Source organism: Myxine glutinosa, chromosome 13 (assembly GCF_964187855.1).
Source record: "Myxine glutinosa chromosome 13, kmMyxGlut1.1, whole genome shotgun sequence".
In the NCBI taxonomy this organism is placed as follows: Eukaryota; Metazoa; Chordata; class Myxini; order Myxiniformes; family Myxinidae; genus Myxine; species Myxine glutinosa.
Window position 1 is genome coordinate 55292040 of NC_136273.1, and position 25305 is coordinate 55317344.

At 43.9% G+C, this 25305-nt stretch overlaps 1 protein-coding gene across 4 annotated transcripts in view; it reads left to right on the plus strand.

Moving 5' to 3' along the window:
• NEK7 (NIMA related kinase 7) overlaps positions 1-25305 on the plus strand; it is a 131150-nt gene that overhangs the window by 14085 nt on the left and 91760 nt on the right. For 3 of the 4 annotated variants that reach the window (XM_078767521.1, XM_078767522.1, XM_068105208.2), the window contains 3 exons: positions 14996-15084; positions 24663-24803; positions 24935-24997. In XM_078767521.1, coding sequence (XP_078623647.1) covers positions 15031-15084; positions 24663-24803; positions 24935-24997 — 258 coding nt within the window. In that variant the 5' untranslated portion in view covers positions 14996-15030. Of the gene's footprint in view, positions 1-12513; positions 13512-14995; positions 15085-24662; positions 24804-24934; positions 24998-25305 lie in introns of those variants that run through there. The other variant, XM_068105209.2, reaches the window with a different exon arrangement.

A 25305-nucleotide genomic window follows, 5' to 3' on the forward strand; every position in this document is an offset into this window, starting at 1 on the left:
CGGAATGATGTCACCACGCCAGTGGGCTTTTGTGTCCGCCACAATATCACCTTTATCTGTCAATATTGTTGAAATGAAGATCAAATAGCTGTATGTTGAAATATGTTGAAAAAGTCAAAACTGTACATGGGGTGTACTTACTTTTTCACGTGACTGTATATATATATATCGAAGACTAACAGTAGGAAGTCCATTTAGACTTTCACATTCCCCCGTTTTTATCCGACTCAAAGGACAATTAAAGACCAGAGGACCCTTTAATCTAAATCTGGGTTTCTAATTTACCTTTTACCTCGGCTTGCACCATCCGCATGGAAAGATTCGGTCGTTACAAGACGACTTCTTGTTCGTTCAATCCATCCGTTGTTGACAGTTCAATTTGTTGCATTCAAATGATTCACTGCCTGGCAATACAATTATATGAGGTTGTCTGCAATGGCTAGGATATCTTGTGCCAACAAGGGGTGCATCACACATTGTTCAATTAGATGCATATTCAGTTAACAGCACAAGTATCTTTGCAAACAAGTTTCACCTCATTCAAATGCACAAAATATTTCAGTTCTAGATTTAAAAAAAATTATTATTATTATTTTTATTCATTTCCACCACAATCTTGGTGACAATATCAGCAGAATCAATGCCTGACACCTGCAACATTCGGTGACTTCATATATGATGCTTTGCTGCAAAGTGAACGCTGCAACTCTGTCCCTGTCGTCAACAGAGAGAGAGAGACACACACTAATCACTCATGTGATTGAGGAACCAGGTGTGGGCCATCGTCTTCTCGTGCCTGTAATGCACAACCTGTCGTGTCTCAGCAGCACACAAGCTATTGCGCGTGGTCTCCAATATGGTGGTAGATGGACAAGATCATGAAATGACCCTGCTCCACACGTAGCATCATTGCCGCTCTTACAGCAAGCCTTAGCAAATCTTCAACAAGGTTGTCGTCCAGGTGCAGTTGACCTGCCTCCTCAAACACAGTGAGTGGGCAGAGAGCGCTGACAAGATGTTGCTTGACCACCAAGATTGTGCGAGGTGTGGACCAGAGATGGAAGGTGCATCGATGGAGACTTTAGGACCATGGTATCCAAGTGGTCCGTGGCCCGCACCAGAAACAGCCAGTGGAGCCATGGAGGCCCAGTGTAGAGAGAAGATGCCTGGCCATCCAAGTAAAACTCCACACTGGCCAGCAGCCCCATCCAGGACTTGGTTCCCTTTGGCAGTCGCTGAAGCAATGACATCATGTTGGAACATCAGGTAGGAGGCTGTCATGCCAATGGGAGAAACGCTCTTGGCTGTTGACATGAGCTTCCAGTTCGCTGCTGACGAGATGGATGTTTCGGTCATTGAACTGAAGCAGGTGGTCACCTTTAGCCCACGCATAACAATGTGGTCCAGGCAAATGGTCACTTGAAATTCCCGTGGTAATGGTGGAAATCATTTTTCAATCTTCCAGAGGAAGGTGTCTTTACCATGCTTAGGAGGGAGGTGTATGCCAGAATTAACCCTATCTTGGGCCAAATTTGCTGATCATGAATCTTCAGTAACTCTTCCAAAGCAATTATCATTCCATTTCTTATGAGTGAGATGGTCTCTTCCTCCATTCAGCCACATCTGAGTCTACTTTCAACACACTCGGGACCAGGTAGAGTACACCTTAACATGAAATGACCATGCTCTAACTGATCACATGATTTATTACCCGATCATATTTCATATTATAACAGCTTCATGTTCAGTAAATTGCTAAGCTAAGTAATTGCTAAGTAAATTGAAAGACATAAACACGTCTTTCAATCCTGACAAATCTCACACTCTTACTATGTGTCTTCGAAAAGACCGACTGGAAAACCCTCCCATCTACTTTCTCAACAATCCTCTCCAAGAAGTTCTGTCGCTCAAGCTTTTGGGTCTCGCTGTCTGCCATGATCTTTCTTGGGAAAACCACATTTCCAAGCTGGCCTCCAAAGCCAGTCGCCGACTGGGCATCCTCCGTCGTGCGAGGTCATACCTTGGCACACCTGAGCTTCTCACCACATACAAGGCTTTCATCCACAGCTCATTGGAATACTGTTCCCCCCTCTGGGCCGGTGCTCCTGCCTCACACCTAGCTCGGCTTCACGCTGTTGAAACCAAAGCTTTCAGAATCATTGGAATCTCCTGTGATGAAGCTAACTCCGAGGGCCTTTGACTCACTCACCGCAGGCAGGTTGGTGGTCTTTCTGTTTTCTACCGACTCCTCTCCGGCCTTGCACCCCCAGCTCTCTCTGTGCTCTGTCCCCCAAATATTCCTACAGGTCGCACAAGATCTGCCAGCAACCCTCTGATGGTTAAACTGCCGAAATCTCGGCTCTCTGCTCACTTTCACTCTTTCATTCCTATTTTCTCCCGCCTCTGGAACAAACTCCCCCACTCCCTTCAATCCCACTCCTCCCTCCAGGTCTTTAAAACAGCTGTTCACCACCATCTCTTATCTTCCCCCATCCAAAACCGTGATCTTTCTACCCCCGGTAATTCACCCCAGATACACTTTTTTTGAAATTCCAACTTCTTTCCTTGAAGTCCTTCCCGGGACAACCGGGGCGCGCGCGGACACTCCAGCGGAACTCACTGTGACATAGTCCTGTAGTTTGAATGGTATGTACGCCCCTAAATGCTGCGCTGACTGTCCTCTCTGTTGGACCATTGTTATATTGAATCGACCATTGCTGCTCATGAAATACTCTGATTTTAATGCCTGTTGCATGCATGTATTCTTACAGGATGTACTACAGATCTAAATGATATTAAACCTACCCAGAGGTCAAGTCGTGTCTGAGCTTGATTTTCACGACAGTGTTCATATGTTTTATACCTCTCCCACCTCCCCCCAAGCCTTCTCCCTCCCACATTTCTCCCGATATACCTGCTCTCAAATGTTGTGTTTGTGTCCTTCCCCCTCTCTCCCCATCTTGTCTACCGCTCCCCTTATTTTGTGTTTTATGTGTCGGTTCGACTTTTTGTGTGATTAATGTTAGCTCTTTCACGAGCCTCGATCTTGTATACAAGAAAAAAAAGAAAAGAAAAAGCAGTTCGCTGTTTTTGCTCAAAACATTCAAAAGATTATATTTTTATGTATACCACACAGACATAATGTCCGAAATCAGAATTGACGAAGGTGTATCTATTTGAATGTCCACACACCAAGAACAATTTTGAAGACTTAATTCCCTGGAGAAGATTCACTTCAAATACAACAAGGATTACAACAAAGTTTAACAATACTATACCGACATATTACAATTACAGATTCAACACAACATGTCCAGCCAGTCTTCCAGTGAGTGGTTGAATGCAGTTCGTTTTTATAGTAAGTTTGGGAACAAAAGAAATCTCCTGCTGTCTCAGGAGTCAGACTGAGGAATGGAAAGGTCAGGGATTTTGCAGAGAGACTGGCACCATGCACTCAATAAGGCATCTGGTTATCATTACACCTCCGACCATTGAGGATAAGTATTTAAGATGAAGAAGTGCAGACTTGTTGTTTTTCCCAGCATGGTGCCTCCCGGAGACTCTATCTGTTCTTGTCTGATGAAAACGGCTCCATTCACCTTTTGTACATTTCAATACCCTTTCAAACATTGTATATCTTTCCTTGCATAGATGATCAATGTTAGCCTTATTTCTAAATCCAGCAAACACGCAATTTCCATAATCCTCATGCAGATTTCATCAAATATTTATCACTAAAGTATAAGCTTCACTTTTATTGGCTATATATATATATGTATAATGTATATATATATATATTGTTGCGGTTTTGTGGTTTTATAATAAAGGTTAATATCCCATCTTAGTTCGTTACACTACAACATGTAGCCTCGTTTAAGCTCAGTTATTTCTTAGTAAATGTAAGCGTAGACCTTTCCTGTGTTTAGTTTTGCGTTGAGTAGGGTAATGAGAATTAGGTCCTTTACGATGCTTCGATGCTTTTGGTTTTGGCATGAAATACCACGAGGCAGGCCTGAACAAGTCGATCGAGGCCGAAGGAAGGCGGGACAGGAGGAGTGGGAGTGGTCGGTAAGGACGAGCCGCCAATCAGGGCTCGAGGGGAGTGACTTGCCATTGTGGCAAAAGGCGGGGTTTGGAACGTTCGAGTGGGCTAGGGCGGGGCGATATAACCCTTTGCCCAGAGCCCCCCACCTCAGTTATGAGATGAGCGCAGGGCAAGTCAGATTGAAGTTATGAGAGATGCGCTGAGACAAGTTGGTGAGATGGCAGATGAGTTGCGCAGCCCATGAGAAGAGTTACGAATCGGAGTTGTGAGGATACGCGCGTGAGATTGCGTTGTGTCGAGTCATATTGGAGGAACCGAATAACTCCGTGTGTACGAACGTTGCCCTGCTCCCCGCGCTCTGCGCAGTATTAATCACAGCTGTAAAGAGAGACCCGCGCCGGGCCACAGACACGCATATTTCCTTCTGCCTGCCTTTGCCGTGATACGCGCCGCGAGGATTTTCCCACCTGCCTGCCTGCCTTCGTCGGGATACGTGCTGTGACCGCCAGAGGGCCACGACCGGGTGAGCTGTTCCCGGAGCGACCGAAGCAGGCGCGCTTTGCGCGCGAACTCCTCTTCCTCCATCTCCCTGTGTGTGTGTAAGTGGGCCCATTGTCTGGGTAAAGTAAGACTGATTAAGACTGCCCTGTGTCTCTTCTACCGAACCATTGTACATTGTGTAAATAATAATTAAATCGTGTTATTCCTTTGATTCGACCGTTTTGTGTTTTCCATCATTGGCTTAGCGTGGTACGAATTAGATCGCTCTAATCGGGTTCTATAAGAAAGGTAACAGCACGGGTCAGTGGGTCACTTGGTACGCCATCCGCTCGGGTGTACTCAATTACGCGTGGTTCGTGTGAGACTCGATCCCCGCCTCCGCTGCGGCGTGGGTTCTCAAGGTACGTGCGAAATTGTCCCAAGACCATTCTCCACATCTGCCCGGAAGTGGCGACTCAGTCTCGCGGTTCGAAGACCCAGAGAGAAAAAGGGGCTTAATCTCCCCTTTGTAAGGGAACGGGCTTCGGAAAGCCGCAAATATATATATATATATATATATATATATATATATATACAGACTTGGCATTTAATATGGAATATTTTTTTGTGGGGGTGAACTTACTTTTCAAGATGTCTTAGAACCAAAAGTTCATTGGAATTATGTTGAAATTATTCTAGATTTTGTTAATGTGACCTTTAAAAGAAACAAAAACCACATTTGACATTTCGAAACAAATAAATTGATCCTCGAAAGTGATGTAAACTGATATCGAACTCAATTCATGGACAGTACTGTGTTAAACTTCTGTACGTTTTCCAGAAGTATCTCTTTATTTTGCACATTAGCCAAATTTTTTTAAACAAAAACAAAAGTTAAATTACGACTGGGATTTCGGACAGTAAAATTACAGTTCAGTACTTCGTGTAACCCCCACGAGCATTCAGGAGAGCACGTACACGTTGAGGAATGCTGTTCACGAGATTTGCCAAGGTTTGGACAGGAAGCGCTTGCCATGCAGTGACAATAGCCTGCTGCAATTCACGCACAGAGGACGGCTGCTGGTCCAAGTGGTCGATTTGACGCGTTAATTCTGCCCACAAGTTATCTATCGGATTCATATCGGGGGACATGGCAGGCCACTCCATATGCTCTACACCACAGTCAGCAAGAAAGTGTTGGATCATGCGAGCACGATGAGGCCGTGCATTGTCATCTTGGAAGACAAAGTTTCCTCGAAAGGCTGCATGAGCAAATGGAAGCAATGTTTCTTCCAGAATGGCCCTGTACTTCAACTGGTTCAGGTTTCCATTCAGAACAACCAGGTCAGTTTTGCCCCCTGCATGAAAAGCAGCCCAAACGGTCACCCCACCACCTCCAGCTTGGACTCTTGGCACTATACAATCTTTGTTGACGGCTTCATGCACTTGTCTGTGCACTCGGACGCGGCCATCTTGACGATAGACCAGAAATATAGACTCGTCACTGAAGATCACGTGATTCCAGTGTCCTGGCTGCCATTGACTGTGCTCTCTGGCCCACTGCAATCGGCGCTGGCGGTGTTGTCTGGTCAGGCGTGGCTTTCTCAGGGGACGCCTGGCACGATAGCCTGCTTGAACCAGTCGTTGGTTGACTAGCCTTCTGGATACAGGCACATTTGTCAGTTGCTGCCACCCAGCCCTAAGCCGATTAGCTGACTTGGTACGGCCATTGCGGACTAACCGGTGCAGCTGGCGATCATCCCTCCTTGTGGTTCTGCGGGGACGTCCTGGCCTCGGTATTGGAGTAGGGACACCCCTTTGAGCATTTCGTTTCAGGATCTTTGACACCTGACCTTGAGTGATGCCATACTGCCGAGCAATAACTCGCTGTTTCATGCCGTAATTTCGTAAAGCCACCACTCCATGACAAACAGCATTGTCGAGTTGACGGACCATCTCCAGAGGAAGCGGCAATAACTTTTGGAGACGTGCAGTAGTTGTTTTCCACTAATACAGAATGCAACAACGCTTGTATACCCGACTGTGAAGTCAATCATCAAATGCACCTGTCCGTACATTTTGCCACGCCACCTGTGATATAATCCTGTTGTTGACTTCTTGCTGCGACAGACAATCAGTGACATAGTTCTTTTAACAAATAAATCACCAAAGTGTAAAAGAAACTCACCAGATTGATATACTGAGTTAAGAAAGTAAACCCGTCAAGAAAAAATATATATTCCATATTAAATGCCAAGTCTGTGTATATATATATATATATATATATATATATATATATATATATATATATATATATATACAGTCATCCCTCGCTATATCGCGGTTCACTTTTCGCGGATTCGGTACATCGCGGTTTTTTCTCGCTAGTATATGTAAAATTATATCGCGGATTTTTCGCTATATCGTGGGATTTTGCGGTATAAATGTATTTTTATATACTATTATTTTAAATATTTTTGTGGTAAAATAAGCATTTTCTAGCCTAAAAAATTAAAAAACGTAAAGAAATAAGAAAAATACAGTATTTAAAACATATTACAAGAAATAAAATACTGTACATAGTGTACAGTAGAAGGGTAGACAAAGAGTCGTGCGTATGGAAAACGCCAGTACATCATCGTCATCACCTTCATCGTCATCAGTACTGCACAGCTAATTCATCATCATCTTCTTCACGCAAGTTGTAGTATTGAAGAGCCGGGGCTCTTGCTTGATACGGACGAAATGACGGGCAAGACACAAACTCGTCCGAGAAGATATTTATTCTCAAAACCAACTCGGGAACACTGAAAAGCCCATTTATCGGGCTGCATTATAAAGCACAACCAGAAACCGAAAGCCACGCCTCTCAAGCGTGGCGTGCTTCGGTGAATCGGTGGTCACGTGATCAACAGGTGTAGCTGATTATACCCGCAAAGCGCGGCACGCTTTAGCGGTCACGTGACCAGCCACTCTCGTGCCGGGAATCCCCGCCGGTGACGTCACCGGCTGGAGCAAGGAGATTCTGATGCTGGTCTTGCTTGGGGAACCCATGGGTAGCTACAGTATCTTCAATGGTGAGTACCCATTAGAATTTTATATGTTGTTAAAATTACGTATGTTTAAGAGTGTAAAAAGTGTTTAAGAGTATAGGAAGTGTTTATAAGAGTATGGGAAAGGTTAATAAGAGTGTGGGGAGTTCATAATGCTTTAAAATATATATTAAAAAAAAAAAAAAAAAAAAAAAAAAAAATATGGTCGCTACTTCGCGGATTTTCGTTTATCGCGGGGGGTTCTGGAACGTAACGCCCGCGATAAACGAGGGTTCACTGTATATATATATATATATATATATATATATATATATATATATTGTTACGGAACCCAACGTCGGCCTCTGTTCCCCTTATTGAGGGGGGATTAATCCCCTCGCCTATGACTGGCCGACGTGGTCCCTGACGCTGCACAGCTCCCTCCGGAGAGGTAGGTGCACAACCTCGTTCTTACCGCGGACAGATGTTTATTGCCGAGCGGTTTTAGCAACCGCGGCACGAACTATTAACAAGAACTAGACCCGATCCTTAACGTGGGCCAAATCATGCCACAGGTATTCAATGAGGGAAAAGACAAGGACGAAACGGATGTAAAGGAAAGAAGAACAAAGGTAGGAAATACAAATATGATTTATTACTAATATGTACACAATTAAAGAAACCAAGGAGAAGGAAGGATAATAAAATAAATACAGAAGGACGGGAGAACCAGAAGGACACAGTGCAAATATTAGCTTACCTACTGCAGTCTTAATTAAACCCAGGGACGAGACAAAAGACAGACTACAAGCACACTTACACGGGGGATGATGACAGGAATGGCAGGAGGTGGATGGCTGGAGGGAGAGGAAGGTTCAGCTGGACGCTGGCTGGAGCTTCATCCCGCACGGGACGTCGGGCTGGACCTCGACGGCCACCGATGCCACCGCAATCTGGTTCCCGCGTAGCAGCGGGTCGAAGCTGCGTGGTGGAGTCAAAGCTGCGTGGTCGAGTCAAATCTGCATGGTGGAGTCAAAGCTCATCTCTCGTATCTCCTCTCTCTCGTGAGGGGCATGGCATGACGGGTTCGCTCTCTGACGCATCTCCCTTCGCAATCCTTCCCCACACACTTTTATAAGGCCCGTCGCGATCAAGCCGCCCACGCCCGTGATGGTGTCTCACCAGCCCTGATTGGCTGGTGGGGGCTCACTGGGCTCCACCTTCTCATGACGAGTGGAGGGCAACGCCCTTTTTCCCCGAGACGGAGCACATGGCCAATGGCGGCAAATGCTGAAAACCGCCCAATGTAGTTGGCAACGGAGGCTTTGGGAATGGAAGGGAGCTTATGTCATCTGGTGCAATGCAGTGTCAACTAGTGGGAACAGAGCCTTCAACTACATAGAATAAGGAGATAACTACTGAAGAGGGTATATGATTGGCTACGACGCTACGTGTATGTACATGGCTTAACTAGGAGGACGACCTTTGACCTTTACACACGGAGGGTGATATTTTACAACAATTCATTACACTTGCAACAATACAAAACCACAACAATTCTCAAATCCACAACAATATATCCCTTCACAAATCCCCCCCTTCACATGCCTCCCCCCCTTCACATGCCTCCCCCCCAAAGCCCTCTCCCTCCCACAGATCTCTCCATGTCTCTCGGTCCCTGCTCTCAAATGTTGTGTTTGTGTCCTTCCCCCTCTCTCCCCATCTTGTCTACCGCTCCCGATGTTATTTGTTTTATGTGTCTGTTTGTCTTTCTGTGTGATTAATGTTCGCTCTTTCACGAGCCTCGATCTTGTATACAAAAAAAAAAAAAAAAAAAAAAAAAAATATATACAGGGTGAGTCAAAAGTAGCGCCCGATTTCTGTTTTTTCGGCTAGCAGATTCTTTCTGGGATGTCTTGTTAATAATTGTCTTGCAGATGTCATTCATTTATGTCTACCTTCTTGGACACTGTAATACAAATGGCAAACATACAATCAACTGACAGAAATATATATATATATATATATATATATAAACAGAAATTGGGTGCTACTTCTGACTCGCCCTGTATTTATACACAGTGCAATCAGAAAGTATTCAGACCCCTTCACTTTTTTCACATTTTGTTATTTTGCAGCCTTATGCTGAAATCGTTCAAATTCATTTTTTCCGTTGTCAATCTGCACTCAATACCCCATAATGACAAAGAGAAAATAGGATTTTAGAAAGTTTTGCAAATTTATTAAAAAGAAAAAACTTAAATATCACATTGACATTAGTATTCAGACCCTTTGTTATGACACTTGAAATTTATTTCAGGTGCCTCCCATTTCTCTTGATCATCTTTGAGATGTTTCTACACCTTGATTGGAGTCCACCTGTGGTAAATTCAATTGATTGGACATGATTTGGAAAGGCACACACCTGTCTATAAAAGGTCTCACAGCTGACAATGCATATCAGAGCAAAAACCAAGCCATGAGTTCGAAGGAACTGCCTGCAGAGCTCAGAGACAGGATTGTGTCAAGGCACAGATTTGGGGAAGCATACCAAAAATTTTTCTGCTGCATTGAAGGTTCCCAAGAGCACTGTGTCCTCCATAATTCTAAAATGGAAGAAGTTTGGAACAACCAGGACTCTTCCTAGAGCTGGCCGCCCGGCCAAACTGAGCAATCGGGGGAGAAGGGCCTTGATAAGAGAGGTTACCAAGAACCCGATGGTCACTGACTGAGCTCCAGAGATCCTGTGTTGGAGATGGGAGAAACTTCCAGAAGGACAACCATCACTGCAACACTCCACTGATCTGGGCTTTATGGCAGAGTGACCAGACGGAAGCCTCTCCTCAGTGAAAGACCCATGAAAGCCCGCTTGGAGTTTGCAAAAAAGCACCTAAAGGAATCTCAGACTGTGAAAAACAAGATTCTGTGGGCTTTCATGTTTCATATTTCAGTTTTCTTTTTAATATTTCAGTTTTTTCTTTTTAATAAATTTGCAAAACTTTCTAAAATCCTGTTTTCTCTTTGTCATTATGGGGTATGAATGTAGATTGATGAGGGAAAATATTAATTTAAACGATTTCAGCATGATGCTGCAACATAACAAAATGTGAATAAAGTGAAGGGGTCTCAATACTTTCTGAATGCACTGTACATATATATATATATATATATATATATATATATATATATTTATATATATATATATATATATATATATATATATATATATATATATATATATATATTTATTTATTTATATATATATATATATATATATATATATATATATATATATATATATATATATATACATACATATATATATATATATATATATATATATATATATATATATATATATATATATATATATATATATATATATATATATATATCGAAGACTAACAGCAGGAAGTCCATTAAGACTTTCTCAGAAGATACGTCGAGGAATCTTCCAAGGCGTCAGCCTTTCGCCCCTCCTGTTTTGCTTGCCCCTGGACCCATTGAACAATCTCATTAATGAGCAAGGACATGGATACACCCTGACATCAAATACGAGAACGCCCAAAGAGACACAAAGGGTAACACATATACTTAACATGGATGATTTAAAAGTTTTTGCACCAAACAATGAAAAATTGACAGAATAACTCAAATTTGTGAAACAGTTCTCCAATGACATTCAAATGGAATTTGGCCTGGATAAGTATGCCAAGTACACAATCATACAATGGCGACCAACAAAAACAGACAACGTAAAAATTGACACAAATACAACAAAACGGGAGCTAGACAATGAAGCATCATACAAATACTGTACCTAGACAGAAGAGGGCCACAAAATATGTCACAAACAAATGTGCAAACCAATTACCAAAGAATCCCTGCATTAAATGAGGCTGATCCTGAAAACATACCTATCTCCAAGTAACAAAATCAAGGCTATAAACCAACTAGCAATACCAGTATTCCAGTAAAGCTGCGGAATAATGACCTGGCCACAATCAGAAATCAATAAACTGGATATCAAAACAAGGAAACTCCCCACCATCCACAAAATGCTTGACAAAAATCAATATATATATATACCTTCCTGAGAATAATAATAATAATAATTCATTTATTTTGTATAGCGCTTTTCAAGAAGCCCAAAGGCGCTTTGACAGAGTGGAAAACATAATGCATAACAATACATGAAAACAACAATTGCAAAAAGACAAGAATCAATAGGGAAATATTTAAAGCAAAAGGAGGGAGAAGGAGAAGAGATAGTCAGGGGTTAAATGCTGTGGGTTGAATGTTGAATGCAGTGTTGAACAGGTGGGTCTTTAGTGATGTTTTGAATGTGGTGAGTGAGGAGGAGTCTCTGCTGGTGTGAGGTAGTGAGTTCCAGAGGGTGGGAGCAGCGATGGAGAAGGCCCTGTCCTGAATATAACCACTGAGACAAGAAGGAGGTAGCGGCCTGATGTAGCTCGACCAAGTGCACAGAATGACAACTGTAGGATTGTCCGAATACGTAAAAAGTGCAACAGACTACCGAATCCGATTTGTAAGCAAACACAAAGACAACAAGCAAGGGAAGGTATCCCTAACCAACCGAGGAAAAAAGAATCCAAAGAGAGGTGCAAATGAAAGATGTCACAAGAAACCGAAACAACAAGTACAGCCCCAACAATTGCAAAAAAAGAAGAAAGAAAAATCTAAAACAAAATATCAACAGATATACACCGATAACTGGGAAAATGATGAAAGAGCAGGATGGTATATATATATATATATATATATATATATATATATATATATATATATATATATATATATATATAGTTGGACAGATTGGGAGTAGACAAAGAAGGCCCATTGGAATGACTAAGAAGAGGTCAGCTCAACTGGTATGGACAACAAATCATTATATATGCCCAAGACCAAGGACACTACACCAATGGCTTTAAGAAAATGGTGGAACTGAGTCAATCGGACAAGTGCAAGTTCTGCAACATAGAAACAAAGTACGAGCCACCTATCAGGATGTAAACAACTCATGTCAGAGCAGCTGTACAACCAAAGGCACAACAAAGTATTGATATGGTTTTGAGATTGTAAATTTGACATCATTAAAGGTTAAAGGTTTGCCCTCCATAGTTGGTCCCCAAGCAACACGTAGGCCCACTTAGAGTATTAGTTAAATCATAGTATGTGTAAGAGTAGGCCATTTCCTAAGTGACATCTGCATTGTGTAAAGAAATGAGCTTAGGTCCTTTTCATTTTGCGGCCACCCTCCAATTACATCATGGGCAAACTCGATCCCGCACCCCATTTGGCATCCCTCAAGTTTGTTACGCTTTGGCTGCCAGCAGCGTTCGCTGCCCTTGGTTTTGCTCGAAACTAGTCGGGGACCACGAGGTAGGCTTAAGGAGAGGGAGGAGCGTGAGGGTCGTGTTGTGGCCGCGTCAAGTAGCGCGTCAGAAGGCGATGACGGTAAGGGCACCAGCCAACCAGGGCTCGATGGGCATGGCGCGATAGGGCGTGGCAAGACACGTCTAATAAGTTCCAGAGGGTTCGCTGGGCAAGGCTATATAAGCCAGCGCACAAAGCCCTTAAGGAGGACTGACCCAAAGGAGTTGAGAAGGGAGAGGCGCTTGTGAGAACTTATGCAAGAGAACTGTATTCAGAGGACCGGCGTGCACACGACAGTTTCGGGGAATTGAAGAGCGCATTGTGAGCGCATATTGAACTATTCGTTTATTACGTACGCGGCCGCAGCCGCAGCCGCAAGTGTAACTGCCAAAGCCAGCCCTACCGTTCGCCCTGTAATAATCCCGTGTGTGAAAACGACACGCGGAGAGCTCCTGGCCACTGTATTCATCTTCTTCGCGGTGCGAGTTGGGGACCGGTGAGCGAGCTGCCTGGACGCCATCCCTGGACGTGCTGACCTGGTCAACTGCAAGCCCCGTGTGAGTGTGTCTGAGTGTGAACGGGCCCGTTTGGCTTGGGATAAGTATAAGACTGTTTAAGGCTGCACTGTGTTTTCTTCTTCTGATTATTGTACAAAGTGTAAATAAATTATGTTCTTCCTTTCTTCCAAATTCGACTGTTTCTGTGATTTCCTCCATTGGGTAAGTGTGGCACGATTAAGAACCACTTGGATCGGGTTTAGTCATTGCTAACGGCTCGGGTCACAGGTTCGCTACCGCTCGGCGTATCCACCAATACCCGTAATTCGGGCGGGGCTTATTTCCTCGTTTCTGGGCGGCGTGAGTACTTGGGTATTAGTGATTAGTCCTACGACCCTACTTCACTCTGTCTGGGAGGGACGTCATAGGTCCCGGGTCCCGTCGGCTAGTCACAGACAAGGGGACTAATCCCCCCTTGGTAAGGGGAAAAGGCCGGCGCAGAGATCCGCAACAGTATGTTGAGTAATCCACTGGCATATCTGCAAAAGTCTCTATCGCAGTTCCAGAAAACTCGTGGAAATATGAACCAAAAGCAATCATTGAAAACAAGGAAGTAATGCTCACGTATGACCGAGTGATCCCATCAAGCGTGAACATAGAAAACAAAGCATTGCGACCGGATATAGTACTGGGGTACAAAAATAAAAGAAGCTATTGCTAATTGAGGTGTCATTACCCAGCGATCTTGGCCTATACAACGGAGAAATCAAGAAAATGACCAAATACCAAGCCCTCAAAAATGAAGTGAAAAGATCCTGGAAGCTGAAGAATCGTGAAACTGTACCAGTGATTATTGGAGTAGTGAGAATGATAAAAAAAGAACCTTACAGATATCTTAAAAACCATCTCTGGGAATATCATGACAAACGAACTGCAGTTGGAAGCTGTCTGAGGCTCGGTGACGATCTTCAAGAGTCCTCGGAACAAAACTTTGAGATTAAGAAAACTACACAAACTGGTCCATGAATCATGATTCCTTACTGAAATGGAGGCGGATACTTCGAGACCTGGGAGGACTTTGTTCCGCCTTCTCAAACCCACATATGGAGATAACAACTCTGTTCTCTGTTCCATTTCCTGAGGTCCACCTACGTGTGGGGATAGCAGGCAAAAACAACTCGCATGCACATACACGCACACGCACGCGCACGCGCACACGCACACACACACTGCATAAAAGGCCATATTTAGCATTCATACTTCAGTCATTTGAAAAGTCCTGTATTGATAGTACTATCTGTCTATATAAATTGTGTACACGAGATTATATCAATCTCCAGAGATGGGTGATTAAGTTGACTGGCCGTGGATGGAGAGTTAATATCTGAGGCGAAGTATTCTCTTTCCTTTGTGACAAAACTGTCAGAAATGGACTTTGTGTATTTATTTTAAATTGTTTTGTATTTAATATTTTAAACTGCTTGTTTTTGCATTTATTTTAAATGCATAATATAACATTTGTGCTCAACCTGCTATCCCCATAGGTGTGCAGGGTGCAACGTCGATAAGGTCAAATGCCATGGAGGATCAGCAGCAGGGACACCAGGCACAGCAGCAGCAAGTGCATCAGCAGGTACAGATTTTCACATAAAGCTTTCTCAACATAGCAGAAATCTTGTGTAATTTGGCATTGCATGGATGTTGAAATTCTGACCTCCACTCATTCAAGAACCAAGTGAAATCCTTGATTTGTAATATGGTGACAGTAAAGGCTTAATTATATTGGTGAGTTTTGTAGTGCTGCGACTTGGTAGCAAAACCACCATTCGGATCTGGCTCAGTAATTTTGGCAAAAAAATAAATAAATTGCATTATAATTTTGGCACCTATGCCTGTAGAAAAGATTTTTTGGAATGCCGGCCACATTTTCCATCCAATCATCATCCAACTTTGGTAAAACTAATTATCGATGGGTTGACGCTCCTATGTTGAATAGACGCTCCTTCAAGGCCTTGAAAGCACTCTTAAAACATGCCTTCGCCGATGTGCAAAGGTTTTTGTTATTTAAACGCTTGTGATTGTGATTGGGTTTTGATTGTGGATTATATAATCGCACTTCGGCGATTGGCGATTAACTTTCAATGGGTAATCACACGAATAGTGATTCTACACTTGTCCAACTCTTGAATACCTTTCGTGAATTTGGCCCATAGTCACATGGCTTCATGGACAGATGTAGTCTTCAGCGTATTCGGGATTTTAAAAGCTTTTATATGGTCTTAACAGGTCTTCGGGGTCTCAAGGGTATTTGAGGTCTGAAAAGGATCTTGGGAGGGGGTGGGGTTCTTTGTGGTCTTTGGGGTTGTAATGAAATTGTATCTAAGTTGAACCCAGGTGTTATGCTCTCTCCAACCACTGAGAGGCGTCTATAAGAACTCGGACGACCACCGCTCTGATTCATTCCTGTGACATATATTCTGTGTGACAGCGTATACTCGAATGGTGCGTATATCTAGATGTTCCAGGCTTGCTTGCATTGATTGATAATTGCTGGACTCCTCCATGATTATGTAATCCTGATATGGCTTGATTATATCTTACAGGTGTTGCCAGAGATCGAATTTGAATTAAACCTTCCTTGAGGACAATGTTGTGGATTTGACTTTTTACAACACTTAATTCAAATTCGTCTCTTCGTCCTGAACGAGTATGAGACACGAACGAGTACGACATGGCTCATAAGATGATCCAAGTGCCTGTCGTCGGAGCAGACCCTCAGGCGACGGACGCGGCCGCCCAGCTGACACATTGGCTGAAAATCTTGAATAATCAGTTCAATGCTCAGGAGGCCATCACCAATGAAACCAAACTCGCTGTGCTGCAATCTAGGGTGCACCATGCCGTGTACATGGCCATCGAACAATGTGAGACGTTCGATGCTGCTGTGGCTGAGCTGAAGCGCATCTACATACAAAAACGAAGCGTGGTCTATTCACGACATTTGCTTGCGACTCGACGACAACAGCCCACGGAGACCTTAGATCAATTTGCTCAAGACCTCCGACGCCTACTGAAGGAAAGTACCCCTGTGGGTACGCACCCATGAACAAGTCTGCGATGACCTTGTCCGCGATTCTTTCGTCTCAGGTCTTAGGTCACCAGTCGTCAGACAAAGACTACTTGAAGAATCCGATTTGAAACTAGAAGAAGCCCTTCGGTTATCTCACATATATACCGAAGCACGGGAACAATCCGATGCGTATGAACGCCCATACGTCACAGCGGGGACATCTCGACAAACCCGACCGGAGAGAGTTACCGCCGAGGTCGTGGATGCCGCCTCAGCACCTCCGCTGGAAGTGGAGGCCACGGATACTCCCGAGGATCCCGATCCGGGCTCGACGGTGGCTGCTGCAGCAGGACCCAAGTCAGGAAGTAATGCTACGTGCTATTTCTGTGGGAATCGGAATCATCCCAGGTCTGTTTGCCCTGCTAAAGATGCGAAGTGTCATTTGTGCACAAAGACGGGACATTTTGCAAAAGTTTGCCGAGCCTCGCTCGCGATGAATGTGCTTATCTCTGAGTCCGCGGTACGAACGGCGCATGGCGCGCCTCGCCCGACTTTGATGGGGATCGCTCCTCTCCGTGGGCCTCGAGCTGAGAGCTCGACCTTGATGAGACTCGCCGCGCCGACTAAACAAGTGGCGCAAACACTTCTGTACGCGGAGCGACCGTCCTTGACTGGAATTCTTCCGACACCCTGCCAACTTCCGGGATCGGCCACCCGATCGGTGAATGCTGGCTTCGAAACTCCGCGCGTGGCACGAGCGCCCTCCGGAGGTGGCACGAACGATCTACAAGCTACTTTAATGGCACGAAAGCTGGGAACTTCACGCATGGCTCGAGCGCCCTCTGGAGGCGGCACGACTGGCCTACAAACGACTTCAACGGCACGAAAGACTTTAGCTGGCTGGCGTTGGATCCACACGCGAGGCCCGAGCGCCTCCCCTCGACGACTCGATAACTACAGGTCCACCTGGCCTGGCCTGTGCTATAATCCCACTTATGATTGAGGGAATTTATGCTAATACTTTAATCGACACGGGATCCACTGATAGTTATGTTGATTTTCGACTTGTGCAGAAACATGGATGGCCGATTCTTGGGACAAGACACCAAATCTTTATGGCCTCTCAGGGGCTATGGCTTAGCACAAAAGGGGAATGTCGACTGAAGCTTGTGATTAAGGGTCGAATGTTTCCGGATGTGCATTTAATGGTCTTACCAGCATTATGTGCAGACGTTTTGCTAGGACATGATTTTCTCAAGCGACATGGACGTTTGGAAATGGAATTTGGTGGTACTGATACTCTTGCTGTGTGTGCTCTTGCAGGGATGGAAATTGAGCCATTGTCGCTGTTCCCCAATATGACCACGGACTGTACACCTGTCGCGGTTAAATCGTGACGCTACGCATGAGTTGACACGCAATTCATTGCTGAGGAAACGGCGCAGCTACTAAAGGAAGGTATCATAGAACCTAGTCGGTCACCCTGGCGGGCCCAAGTTCTGGTAGTACGAAGCGAATCGCATCGCAAACGCATGGTAATCAACTATTCGCAGACGTTTAATAGGTTTACCCAGCTGGACGCCTACCCACTCCCGGGAATGGACTCCCTGGTTCGACAGGTGGCACAGTATTCGGTCTACAGCACTCTCGATCTACGTAGTGTGTATCATCAGGTCCCCATCTCCGAGGCAGATCGCATCTATACTGCGTTTGAATCAGGTCAGAGGTTATACCAGTTCACCCGGCTACCTTTCGGGGTCACGAACGGGGTCGCGTGTTTTCAGAGGGCTATGGACGACCTCATCGCTAAGGAGAACTGACTGATGTCTTCGTTTATCTGGATAATCTCACGGTTTGTGGGTATGACCAGGAACATCATGATGCAAATCTGAAGCGCTTCCTCGAGGTCGCGCAGAGGTATCGCTTGACTATGAATGAGGCTAAATGTCGCTACTCTGCTCGCACGATAGATCTCCTGGGGTACACTGTGACCCACAGCTCTGTCGCTCCGGATAAGGAGCGTCTGCGACCCTTGCTCGATATGGCCCCGCCCTGCGATCGTGCTTCGTTGAAGCGTGCTCTCGGGCTGTTCGCTCATTTGAGGGTACCAAGGTTTTGAGGGTACCAAGGGTACCAAGGATACCAAGTGGGTACTAAATTTATCTGCGAAGCTCCGCTCACTTGTGGACTGCGAAGCATTCCCCATGAGCCTTGCTGCGAAGGCCGCTTTTCATAGCCTTAAGACCGACATCGCTGGCGCCGCTGTGGCGACGATCGACGAAAATAAATCCTTTGTTTTGGAAAGCGATGCGTCGGATCATGCGATATCTACAACTCTCTCTCAAGGGGGGGCGCCCGGTGGCCTTCTTTTCACGGACTCTCTCCTCCGCTGAGCGGAGACATTCGTCTGTCGAAAAGGAGGCGTATGCCATCGTCGAGTCGATCAGGCGTTGGCGTCCCTATTTGCTCGGATGATGCTTCCAAATTATTCCGGACCAACAGAGCATTGCTTTTATGTACGACACCCAGCATGCTCAACGCATTAAGAATGTGAAAATCACTCGCTGGCGGATTGAGCTCGCCGATTTCTGCTACACAATCAAATATCGCCCTGGGAGGGATAACCTGGTTGCCGACGCTTTATCGTGGCCGGCGACGTGTGCGAGCCTCACATCTTTTGAGGACCTGCGTGTTTTGCACGATACCTTGTGCCATCTCAGGGTGACGCGTTTCGCTCATTTTGTGTGCAGTCATAACTTGCCCTACTCGGTTGAGGATATTCGTCAGATCTGTGGCACTTGCTCTGTATGTGCTGAACTCAAACCGCGTTTCTACAACCCTCCTATGGGAACGCTGGTCCGAGCCACTAGGTCGTGGGAGAGATTGGCGATGGATTTCAAAGGACCACTGCCGGCGTCACCGGCTTCGAGTAACTCTCGTTAACTACTCATGATCGTTGATGAGGTCTCGAGATTCCCTTTTGCTTTCCTGTGCGTATATATGACAGCTGCCACGGTTATCCGGTGCCTGCAGAACTTGTTTTCTATGTTCGGGAATCCGGCCTACGTGTATACTGATCGAGGCGCGGTGTTCCTGTCCCAGGAAGAGAGGAACTTCTTACTCCAGCATAATGTTGCTTCTAGCTATACCACTCCGTATAGACCGCAGGCGAATGGACAGGTCAAACGCTTCAATGGTATTATATGGAGAGCCGTTACGCTGAGTCTTAAGTCCCTTGGCCGAGGCCTAGACAAATGGGCTTGGTCGCTACCCGTGGCACCGAACTCGATCAGGACTTTATTGTGTACGGCTACCAATCAAACTCCCCACGAACGGATGTTTCATCACCCGAGGAGTTCGGGAAGTACCCGATCTTTACCGAGTTGGCTTGCTGAGCCTGGACCGGCTTTCCTCAAACGTGCAGTTCGCATGAGTAAGTATGACCCACTAGTGGAGAAGGTGCAGGTACTCCAAGCACGCTCGTGTGTTGATGTCTGATGGATGCGAGTCAACAGTCTCCATACGCCACCTGGCCCCTTGCGGGGAAATTGACGAACCAGTTTACGAGTCCATGGACTCTCCCGTTGACCCGCCCGTGGAGTATCTGCCGGTCTCCTCACCGCTAAACGCACCCCAATCTGTAGGCCCTGTGGTGCCACCTCCGTCACCTGACTTAGGCGGCTATTCTGACGCAGGGGACTCCGGACTTGGGGATGTAGTGCCCGGTAGTTTCCGGACCCGTGCCGGTAGGGAGATTCGCCGCCCCGACCGCTATGGTTGGACCGACTGACATGGACGGGCAACTGTTGCTCACTGCTATTATTCTGCTGCTATCTGCTGCTAGCTTGACACCTGCCTTAGCGGAAGTGTAGTTTTAACGGCGGGGAGAATGTAATGAAATTGTATCTAAGTTGAACCCAGGTGTTATGCTCTCTCCAACCACTGAGAGCCGTCTATAAGAACTCGGACGACCACCGCTCCGATTCATTCCTGTGACATATATTCTGTGTGACAGCGTATACTCGAATGGTGCGTGTATCTAGATGTTCCAGGCTTGCTTGCATTGATTGATAAATTGCTGGACTCCTCCATGATTATGTAATCCTGATATGGCTTGATTATATCTTACAGGTGTTGCCAGAGATCGAATTTGAATTAAACCTACCTTGAGGACAATGTTGTGAATTTGACGTTTTACAACAGGGGTGTTAAGGGTTTTCGGGATCTTTAGGGGTCTAATCTCTCAAGCATGTAAAACGTCTTATCTCAAACATGTAATCTAATCTCTCAAGCATGTAAAAAGTCTTATCTCAAACATGTAATCTAATCTCTCAAGCATGTAAAAAGTCTTATCTCAAACATGTCATCTAATCTCTCAAGCATGTAAAAAGTCTTTTCTCCAGCATGTAATCTAACCTCTCAAGCATGTAAAAAGTCTTATCTCCAGCATGCAATCTAATCTCTCAAGCCTGTAAAAAGTCTTATCTCAAACATGTAATCTAATCTCTCAAGCCTGTAAAAAGTCTTATCTCAAACATGTAATCTAATCTCTCAAGCCTGTAAAAAGTCTTATCTCAAACATGTAATCTAATCTCTCAAGGCTGTAAAAAGTCTTATCTCAAACATGTAAAAAGTCTTACCTCAAACATGTAATCTAATCTCTCAAGCATGTAAAAAGTCTTATCTCAAACATGTAATCGAATCTCTCAAGCCTGTAAAAAAAGTCTTTTCTCCAGCATGTAATCTGATCTCTCAAGCATGTAAAAAGTCTTTTCTCAAACATGTAACCTAATCTCTCAAGCCTGTAAAAAGTTATCTCAAACATGTCATCTAATCTCTTAAGCATGTAAAAAGTCTTATCTCCAGCATGTAATCTAATCTCTCAAGCATGTAAAAAGTCTTATCTCAAACATGTAATCTAATCTCTCAAGCCTGTAAAAAGTCTTATCTCAAACATGTCATCTAATCTCTCAAGCATGTAAAAAGTCTTATCTCCAGCATGTAATCCAATCTCTCAAGCATGTAAAAAGTCTTATCTCAAACATGTAATCTAATCTCTCAAGCCTGTAAAAAGTCTTTTCTCAAACATGTCATCTAATCTCTCAAGCATGGAAAAATTGTCTTATCTCAAACATATAATCTAATCTCTCAAGCCTGTAAAAAAGTCTTATCTCCAGCATGTAATCTAATCTCTCAAGCATGTAAAAAGTCTTATCTCAAACATGTCATCTAATCTCTCAAGCATGTAAAAAGTCTTATCTCCAGCATGTAATCCAATCTCTCAAGCATGTAAAAAGTCTTATCTCCAGCATGTAATCTAATCTCTCAAGCCTGTAAAAAGTCTTATCTCCAGCATGTAATCTAATCTCTCAAGCATGTAAAAAGTCTTATCTCCAGCATGTAATCTAATCTCTCAAGCATGTAAAAAGTCTTATCTCCAGCATGTAATCTAATCTCTCAAGCCTGTAAAAAGTCTTATCTCCAGCATGTAATCTAATCTCTCAAGCCTGTAAAAAGTCTTATCTCCAGCATGTAATCTAATCTCTCAAGCATGTAAAAAGTCTTATCTCCAGCATGTAATCTAATCTCTCAAGCCTGTAAAAAGTCTTTTCTCAAACATGTAACCTAATCTCTCAAGCCTGTAAAAAGTTATCTCAAACATGTCATCTAATCTCTTAAGCATGTAAAAAGTCTTATCTCCAGCATGTAATCTAATCTCTCAAGCATGTAAAAAGTCTTATCTCAAACATGTAATCTAATCTCTCAAGCCTGTAAAAAGTCTTATCTCAAACATGTCATCTAATCTCTCAAGCATGTAAAAAGTCTTATCTCCAGCATGTAATCCAATCTCTCAAGCATGTAAAAAGTCTTATCTCAAACATGTAATCTAATCTCTCAAGCCTGTAAAAAGTCTTTTCTCAAACATGTCATCTAATCTCTCAAGCATGGAAAAATTGTCTTATCTCAAACATGTAATCTAATCTCTCAAGCCTGTAAAAAAGTCTTATCTCCAGCATGTAATCTAATCTCTCAAGCATGTAAAAAGTCTTATCTCAAACATGTCATCTAATCTCTCAAGCATGTAAAAAGTCTTATCTCCAGCATGTAATCTAATCTCTCAAGCATGTAAAAAGTCTTATCTCCAGCATGTAATCTAATCTCTCAAGCATGTAAAAAGTCTTATCTCCAGCATGTAATCTAATCTCTCAAGCCTGTAAAAAGTCTTATCTCCAGCATGTAATCTAATCTCTCAAGCCTGTAAAAAGTCTTATCTCCAGCATGTAATCTAATCTCTCAAGCATGTAAAAAGTCTTATCTCCAGCATGTAATCTAATCTCTCAAGCCTGTAAAAAGTCTTTTCTCAAACATGTAACCTAATCTCTCAAGCCTGTAAAAAGTCTTATCTCCAGCATGTAATCTAATCTCTCAAGCCTGTAAAAAGTCTTATCTCCAGCATGTAATCTAATCTCTCAAGCCTGTAAAAAGTCTTATCTCCAGCATGTAATCTAATCTCTCAAGCATGTAAAAAGTCTCATCTCCAGCATGTAATCTAATCTCTCAAGCCTGTAAAAAGTCTCATCTCCAGCATGTAATCTAATCTCTCAAGCATGTAAAAAGTCTCATCTCCAGCATGTAATCTAATCTCTCAAGCATGTAAAAAGTCTTATCTCCAGCATGTAATCTAATCTCTCAAGCATGTAAAAAGTCTCATCTCCAGCATGTAATCTAATCTCTCAAGCATGTAAAAAGTCTTATCTCAAACATATAATCTAATCTCTCAAGCATGTAAAAAGTCTTATCTCCAGCATGTAATCTAATCTCTCAAGCATGTAAAAAGTCTTATCTGCAGCATGTAATCTAATCTCTCAAGCATGTAAAAAGTCTCATCTCAAACATGTAATCTAATCTCTCAAGCATGTAAAAAGTCTTATCTCCAGCATGTAATCTAATCTCTCAAGCATGTAAAAAGTCTTATCTGCAGCATGTAATCTAATCTCTCAAGCATGTAAAAAGTCTCATCTCAAACATGTAATCTAATCTCTCAAGCATGTAAAAAGGGTTTACTGTCTTCTGGGTTTTTAAAGGGTGAGGTGGTGGATGAAAATCCCCTTTGAACAATCCCCGGGACAGATTTGGTCTGTGTGCCAATTGTGGTGGTTGTCAGCCCGGCGGTCTCAGCAAAAAGCGCAAACACAGACAGGCAGACAACTAATTTTATTTTTTTAGATATTGTTTCACTTTGCTTTGTTAAAATAATTTTGTGTTGAATATAGCACGGACATCAAAATCCTTTTTTTGTTGAGTGCAGCCGTACGGTTTGCTTTGTACAGTGTACACCATCTGCATATATAGCTTGTAATACATTTTTTGCAAACAAAGCACTCGTGGGTTTTTATTTTTAATGTTACCACATTGAGAGTATAAATGCCGTGCCACCTTCTACATTAAAATGCTTACCGCATCATTTGATGACGAGATGATGGGAGTGGTCCTGCTGGCTGTTCAAAAGGTCATGAAAAATGGCATGCCATTAACAGGTTTCCGAGTTGTAAATTAGAAGCCCAAAAGGGTTTTCTTCTCTTGCTGAAACGAGGGAGCTTGTATGCTCTTTCAAATTTTCAGCGCAGCAGGCTGATGAGAGTGCAGAGTTGCCGGTTGTTCTGGCCGAGTCTTCGTATTGTTAATGGGGACTTGGGCAGCAGGAGGTGTGAGGTCGTTCGGCAGCGGTACACGTGAAAATGCCGCGGGCAACGTTTCAGCCGTTGAGATGTGTTAATAGTGGGATTCCTTGCTTTGCATGTTCACCTGTCTGTTCTCGACCTCTATTCACCCCCAACCTTCTCCCCCTTTTTCTTTTTTTGTTCTCCTCCTCTTTCATGTCACTCCTGCTAATTTGTGAAGCTCCCTTTCTTGTTTCTGTCAGCATAATGCAGCTGTCTGGCACTTGACAGCATGGTGCTTGTGTATCTGAATTGTTTTTCATGTATTTTGCTAATTTGATATAGCATATTAAATATCCACAAATTGTAATTTTAAAATGCTCCCATCCTCTTTTCCTTTCTTTCCGATTGTGTACGTAATCCTCTCACCCTATGTCCATGCTTCCTCTGTACCTTTCACTCCCCTCACCCTCTTTATAGAAGCCCGTTGTTCAAAACCTTGGCTACAATGCACTGGGAAACTTCCGGATCGAGAAAAAGATTGGACGTGGACAGTTCAGCGAGGTGTACCGTGCCTCATGCCTTGTCGACGGAAAGCCCGTTGCCCTAAAAAAAGTGCAGGTACTGTGAGATGGAGAGTCTGGGTTTATAGTTTGGCTCATGGTTTATTTTCAAGATTTATGTTTAATGGAGGTTTATGAATGTGGTTCACAGACTGTTTATTGTGCCTTGCTTGAATTTATGTGATACAGATATTTGAAATGATGGACGCAAAAGCCAGACAAGATTGCATCAAGGAGATAGACCTTCTAAAGGTGAGGCATCCTTTATTTATTGACATGGTGGATCAATACATTGAAATACAGTGCAGGTGTTTCAAATGATAGGCTTGACGGTAAACAAATGAAGAATTAATCTGCATATTCGGACAGCAATGGCGAGTAAGAAAGGAGAGCCGAGTGAATTGGGGCAAGATGAGGGGGGGGGGGGGGGGGTAGTATGAGGTTGCATTTGAAAGGGGGGGGGGGTGAGATTGGGAGGTTGGAAGGTCGGGGAGATTGAGGATTGAGGTTTGAAGGTGGGGGGGCGTGAGGGGGGTTAGGTTTGGAAGGTGGTGGTTTGG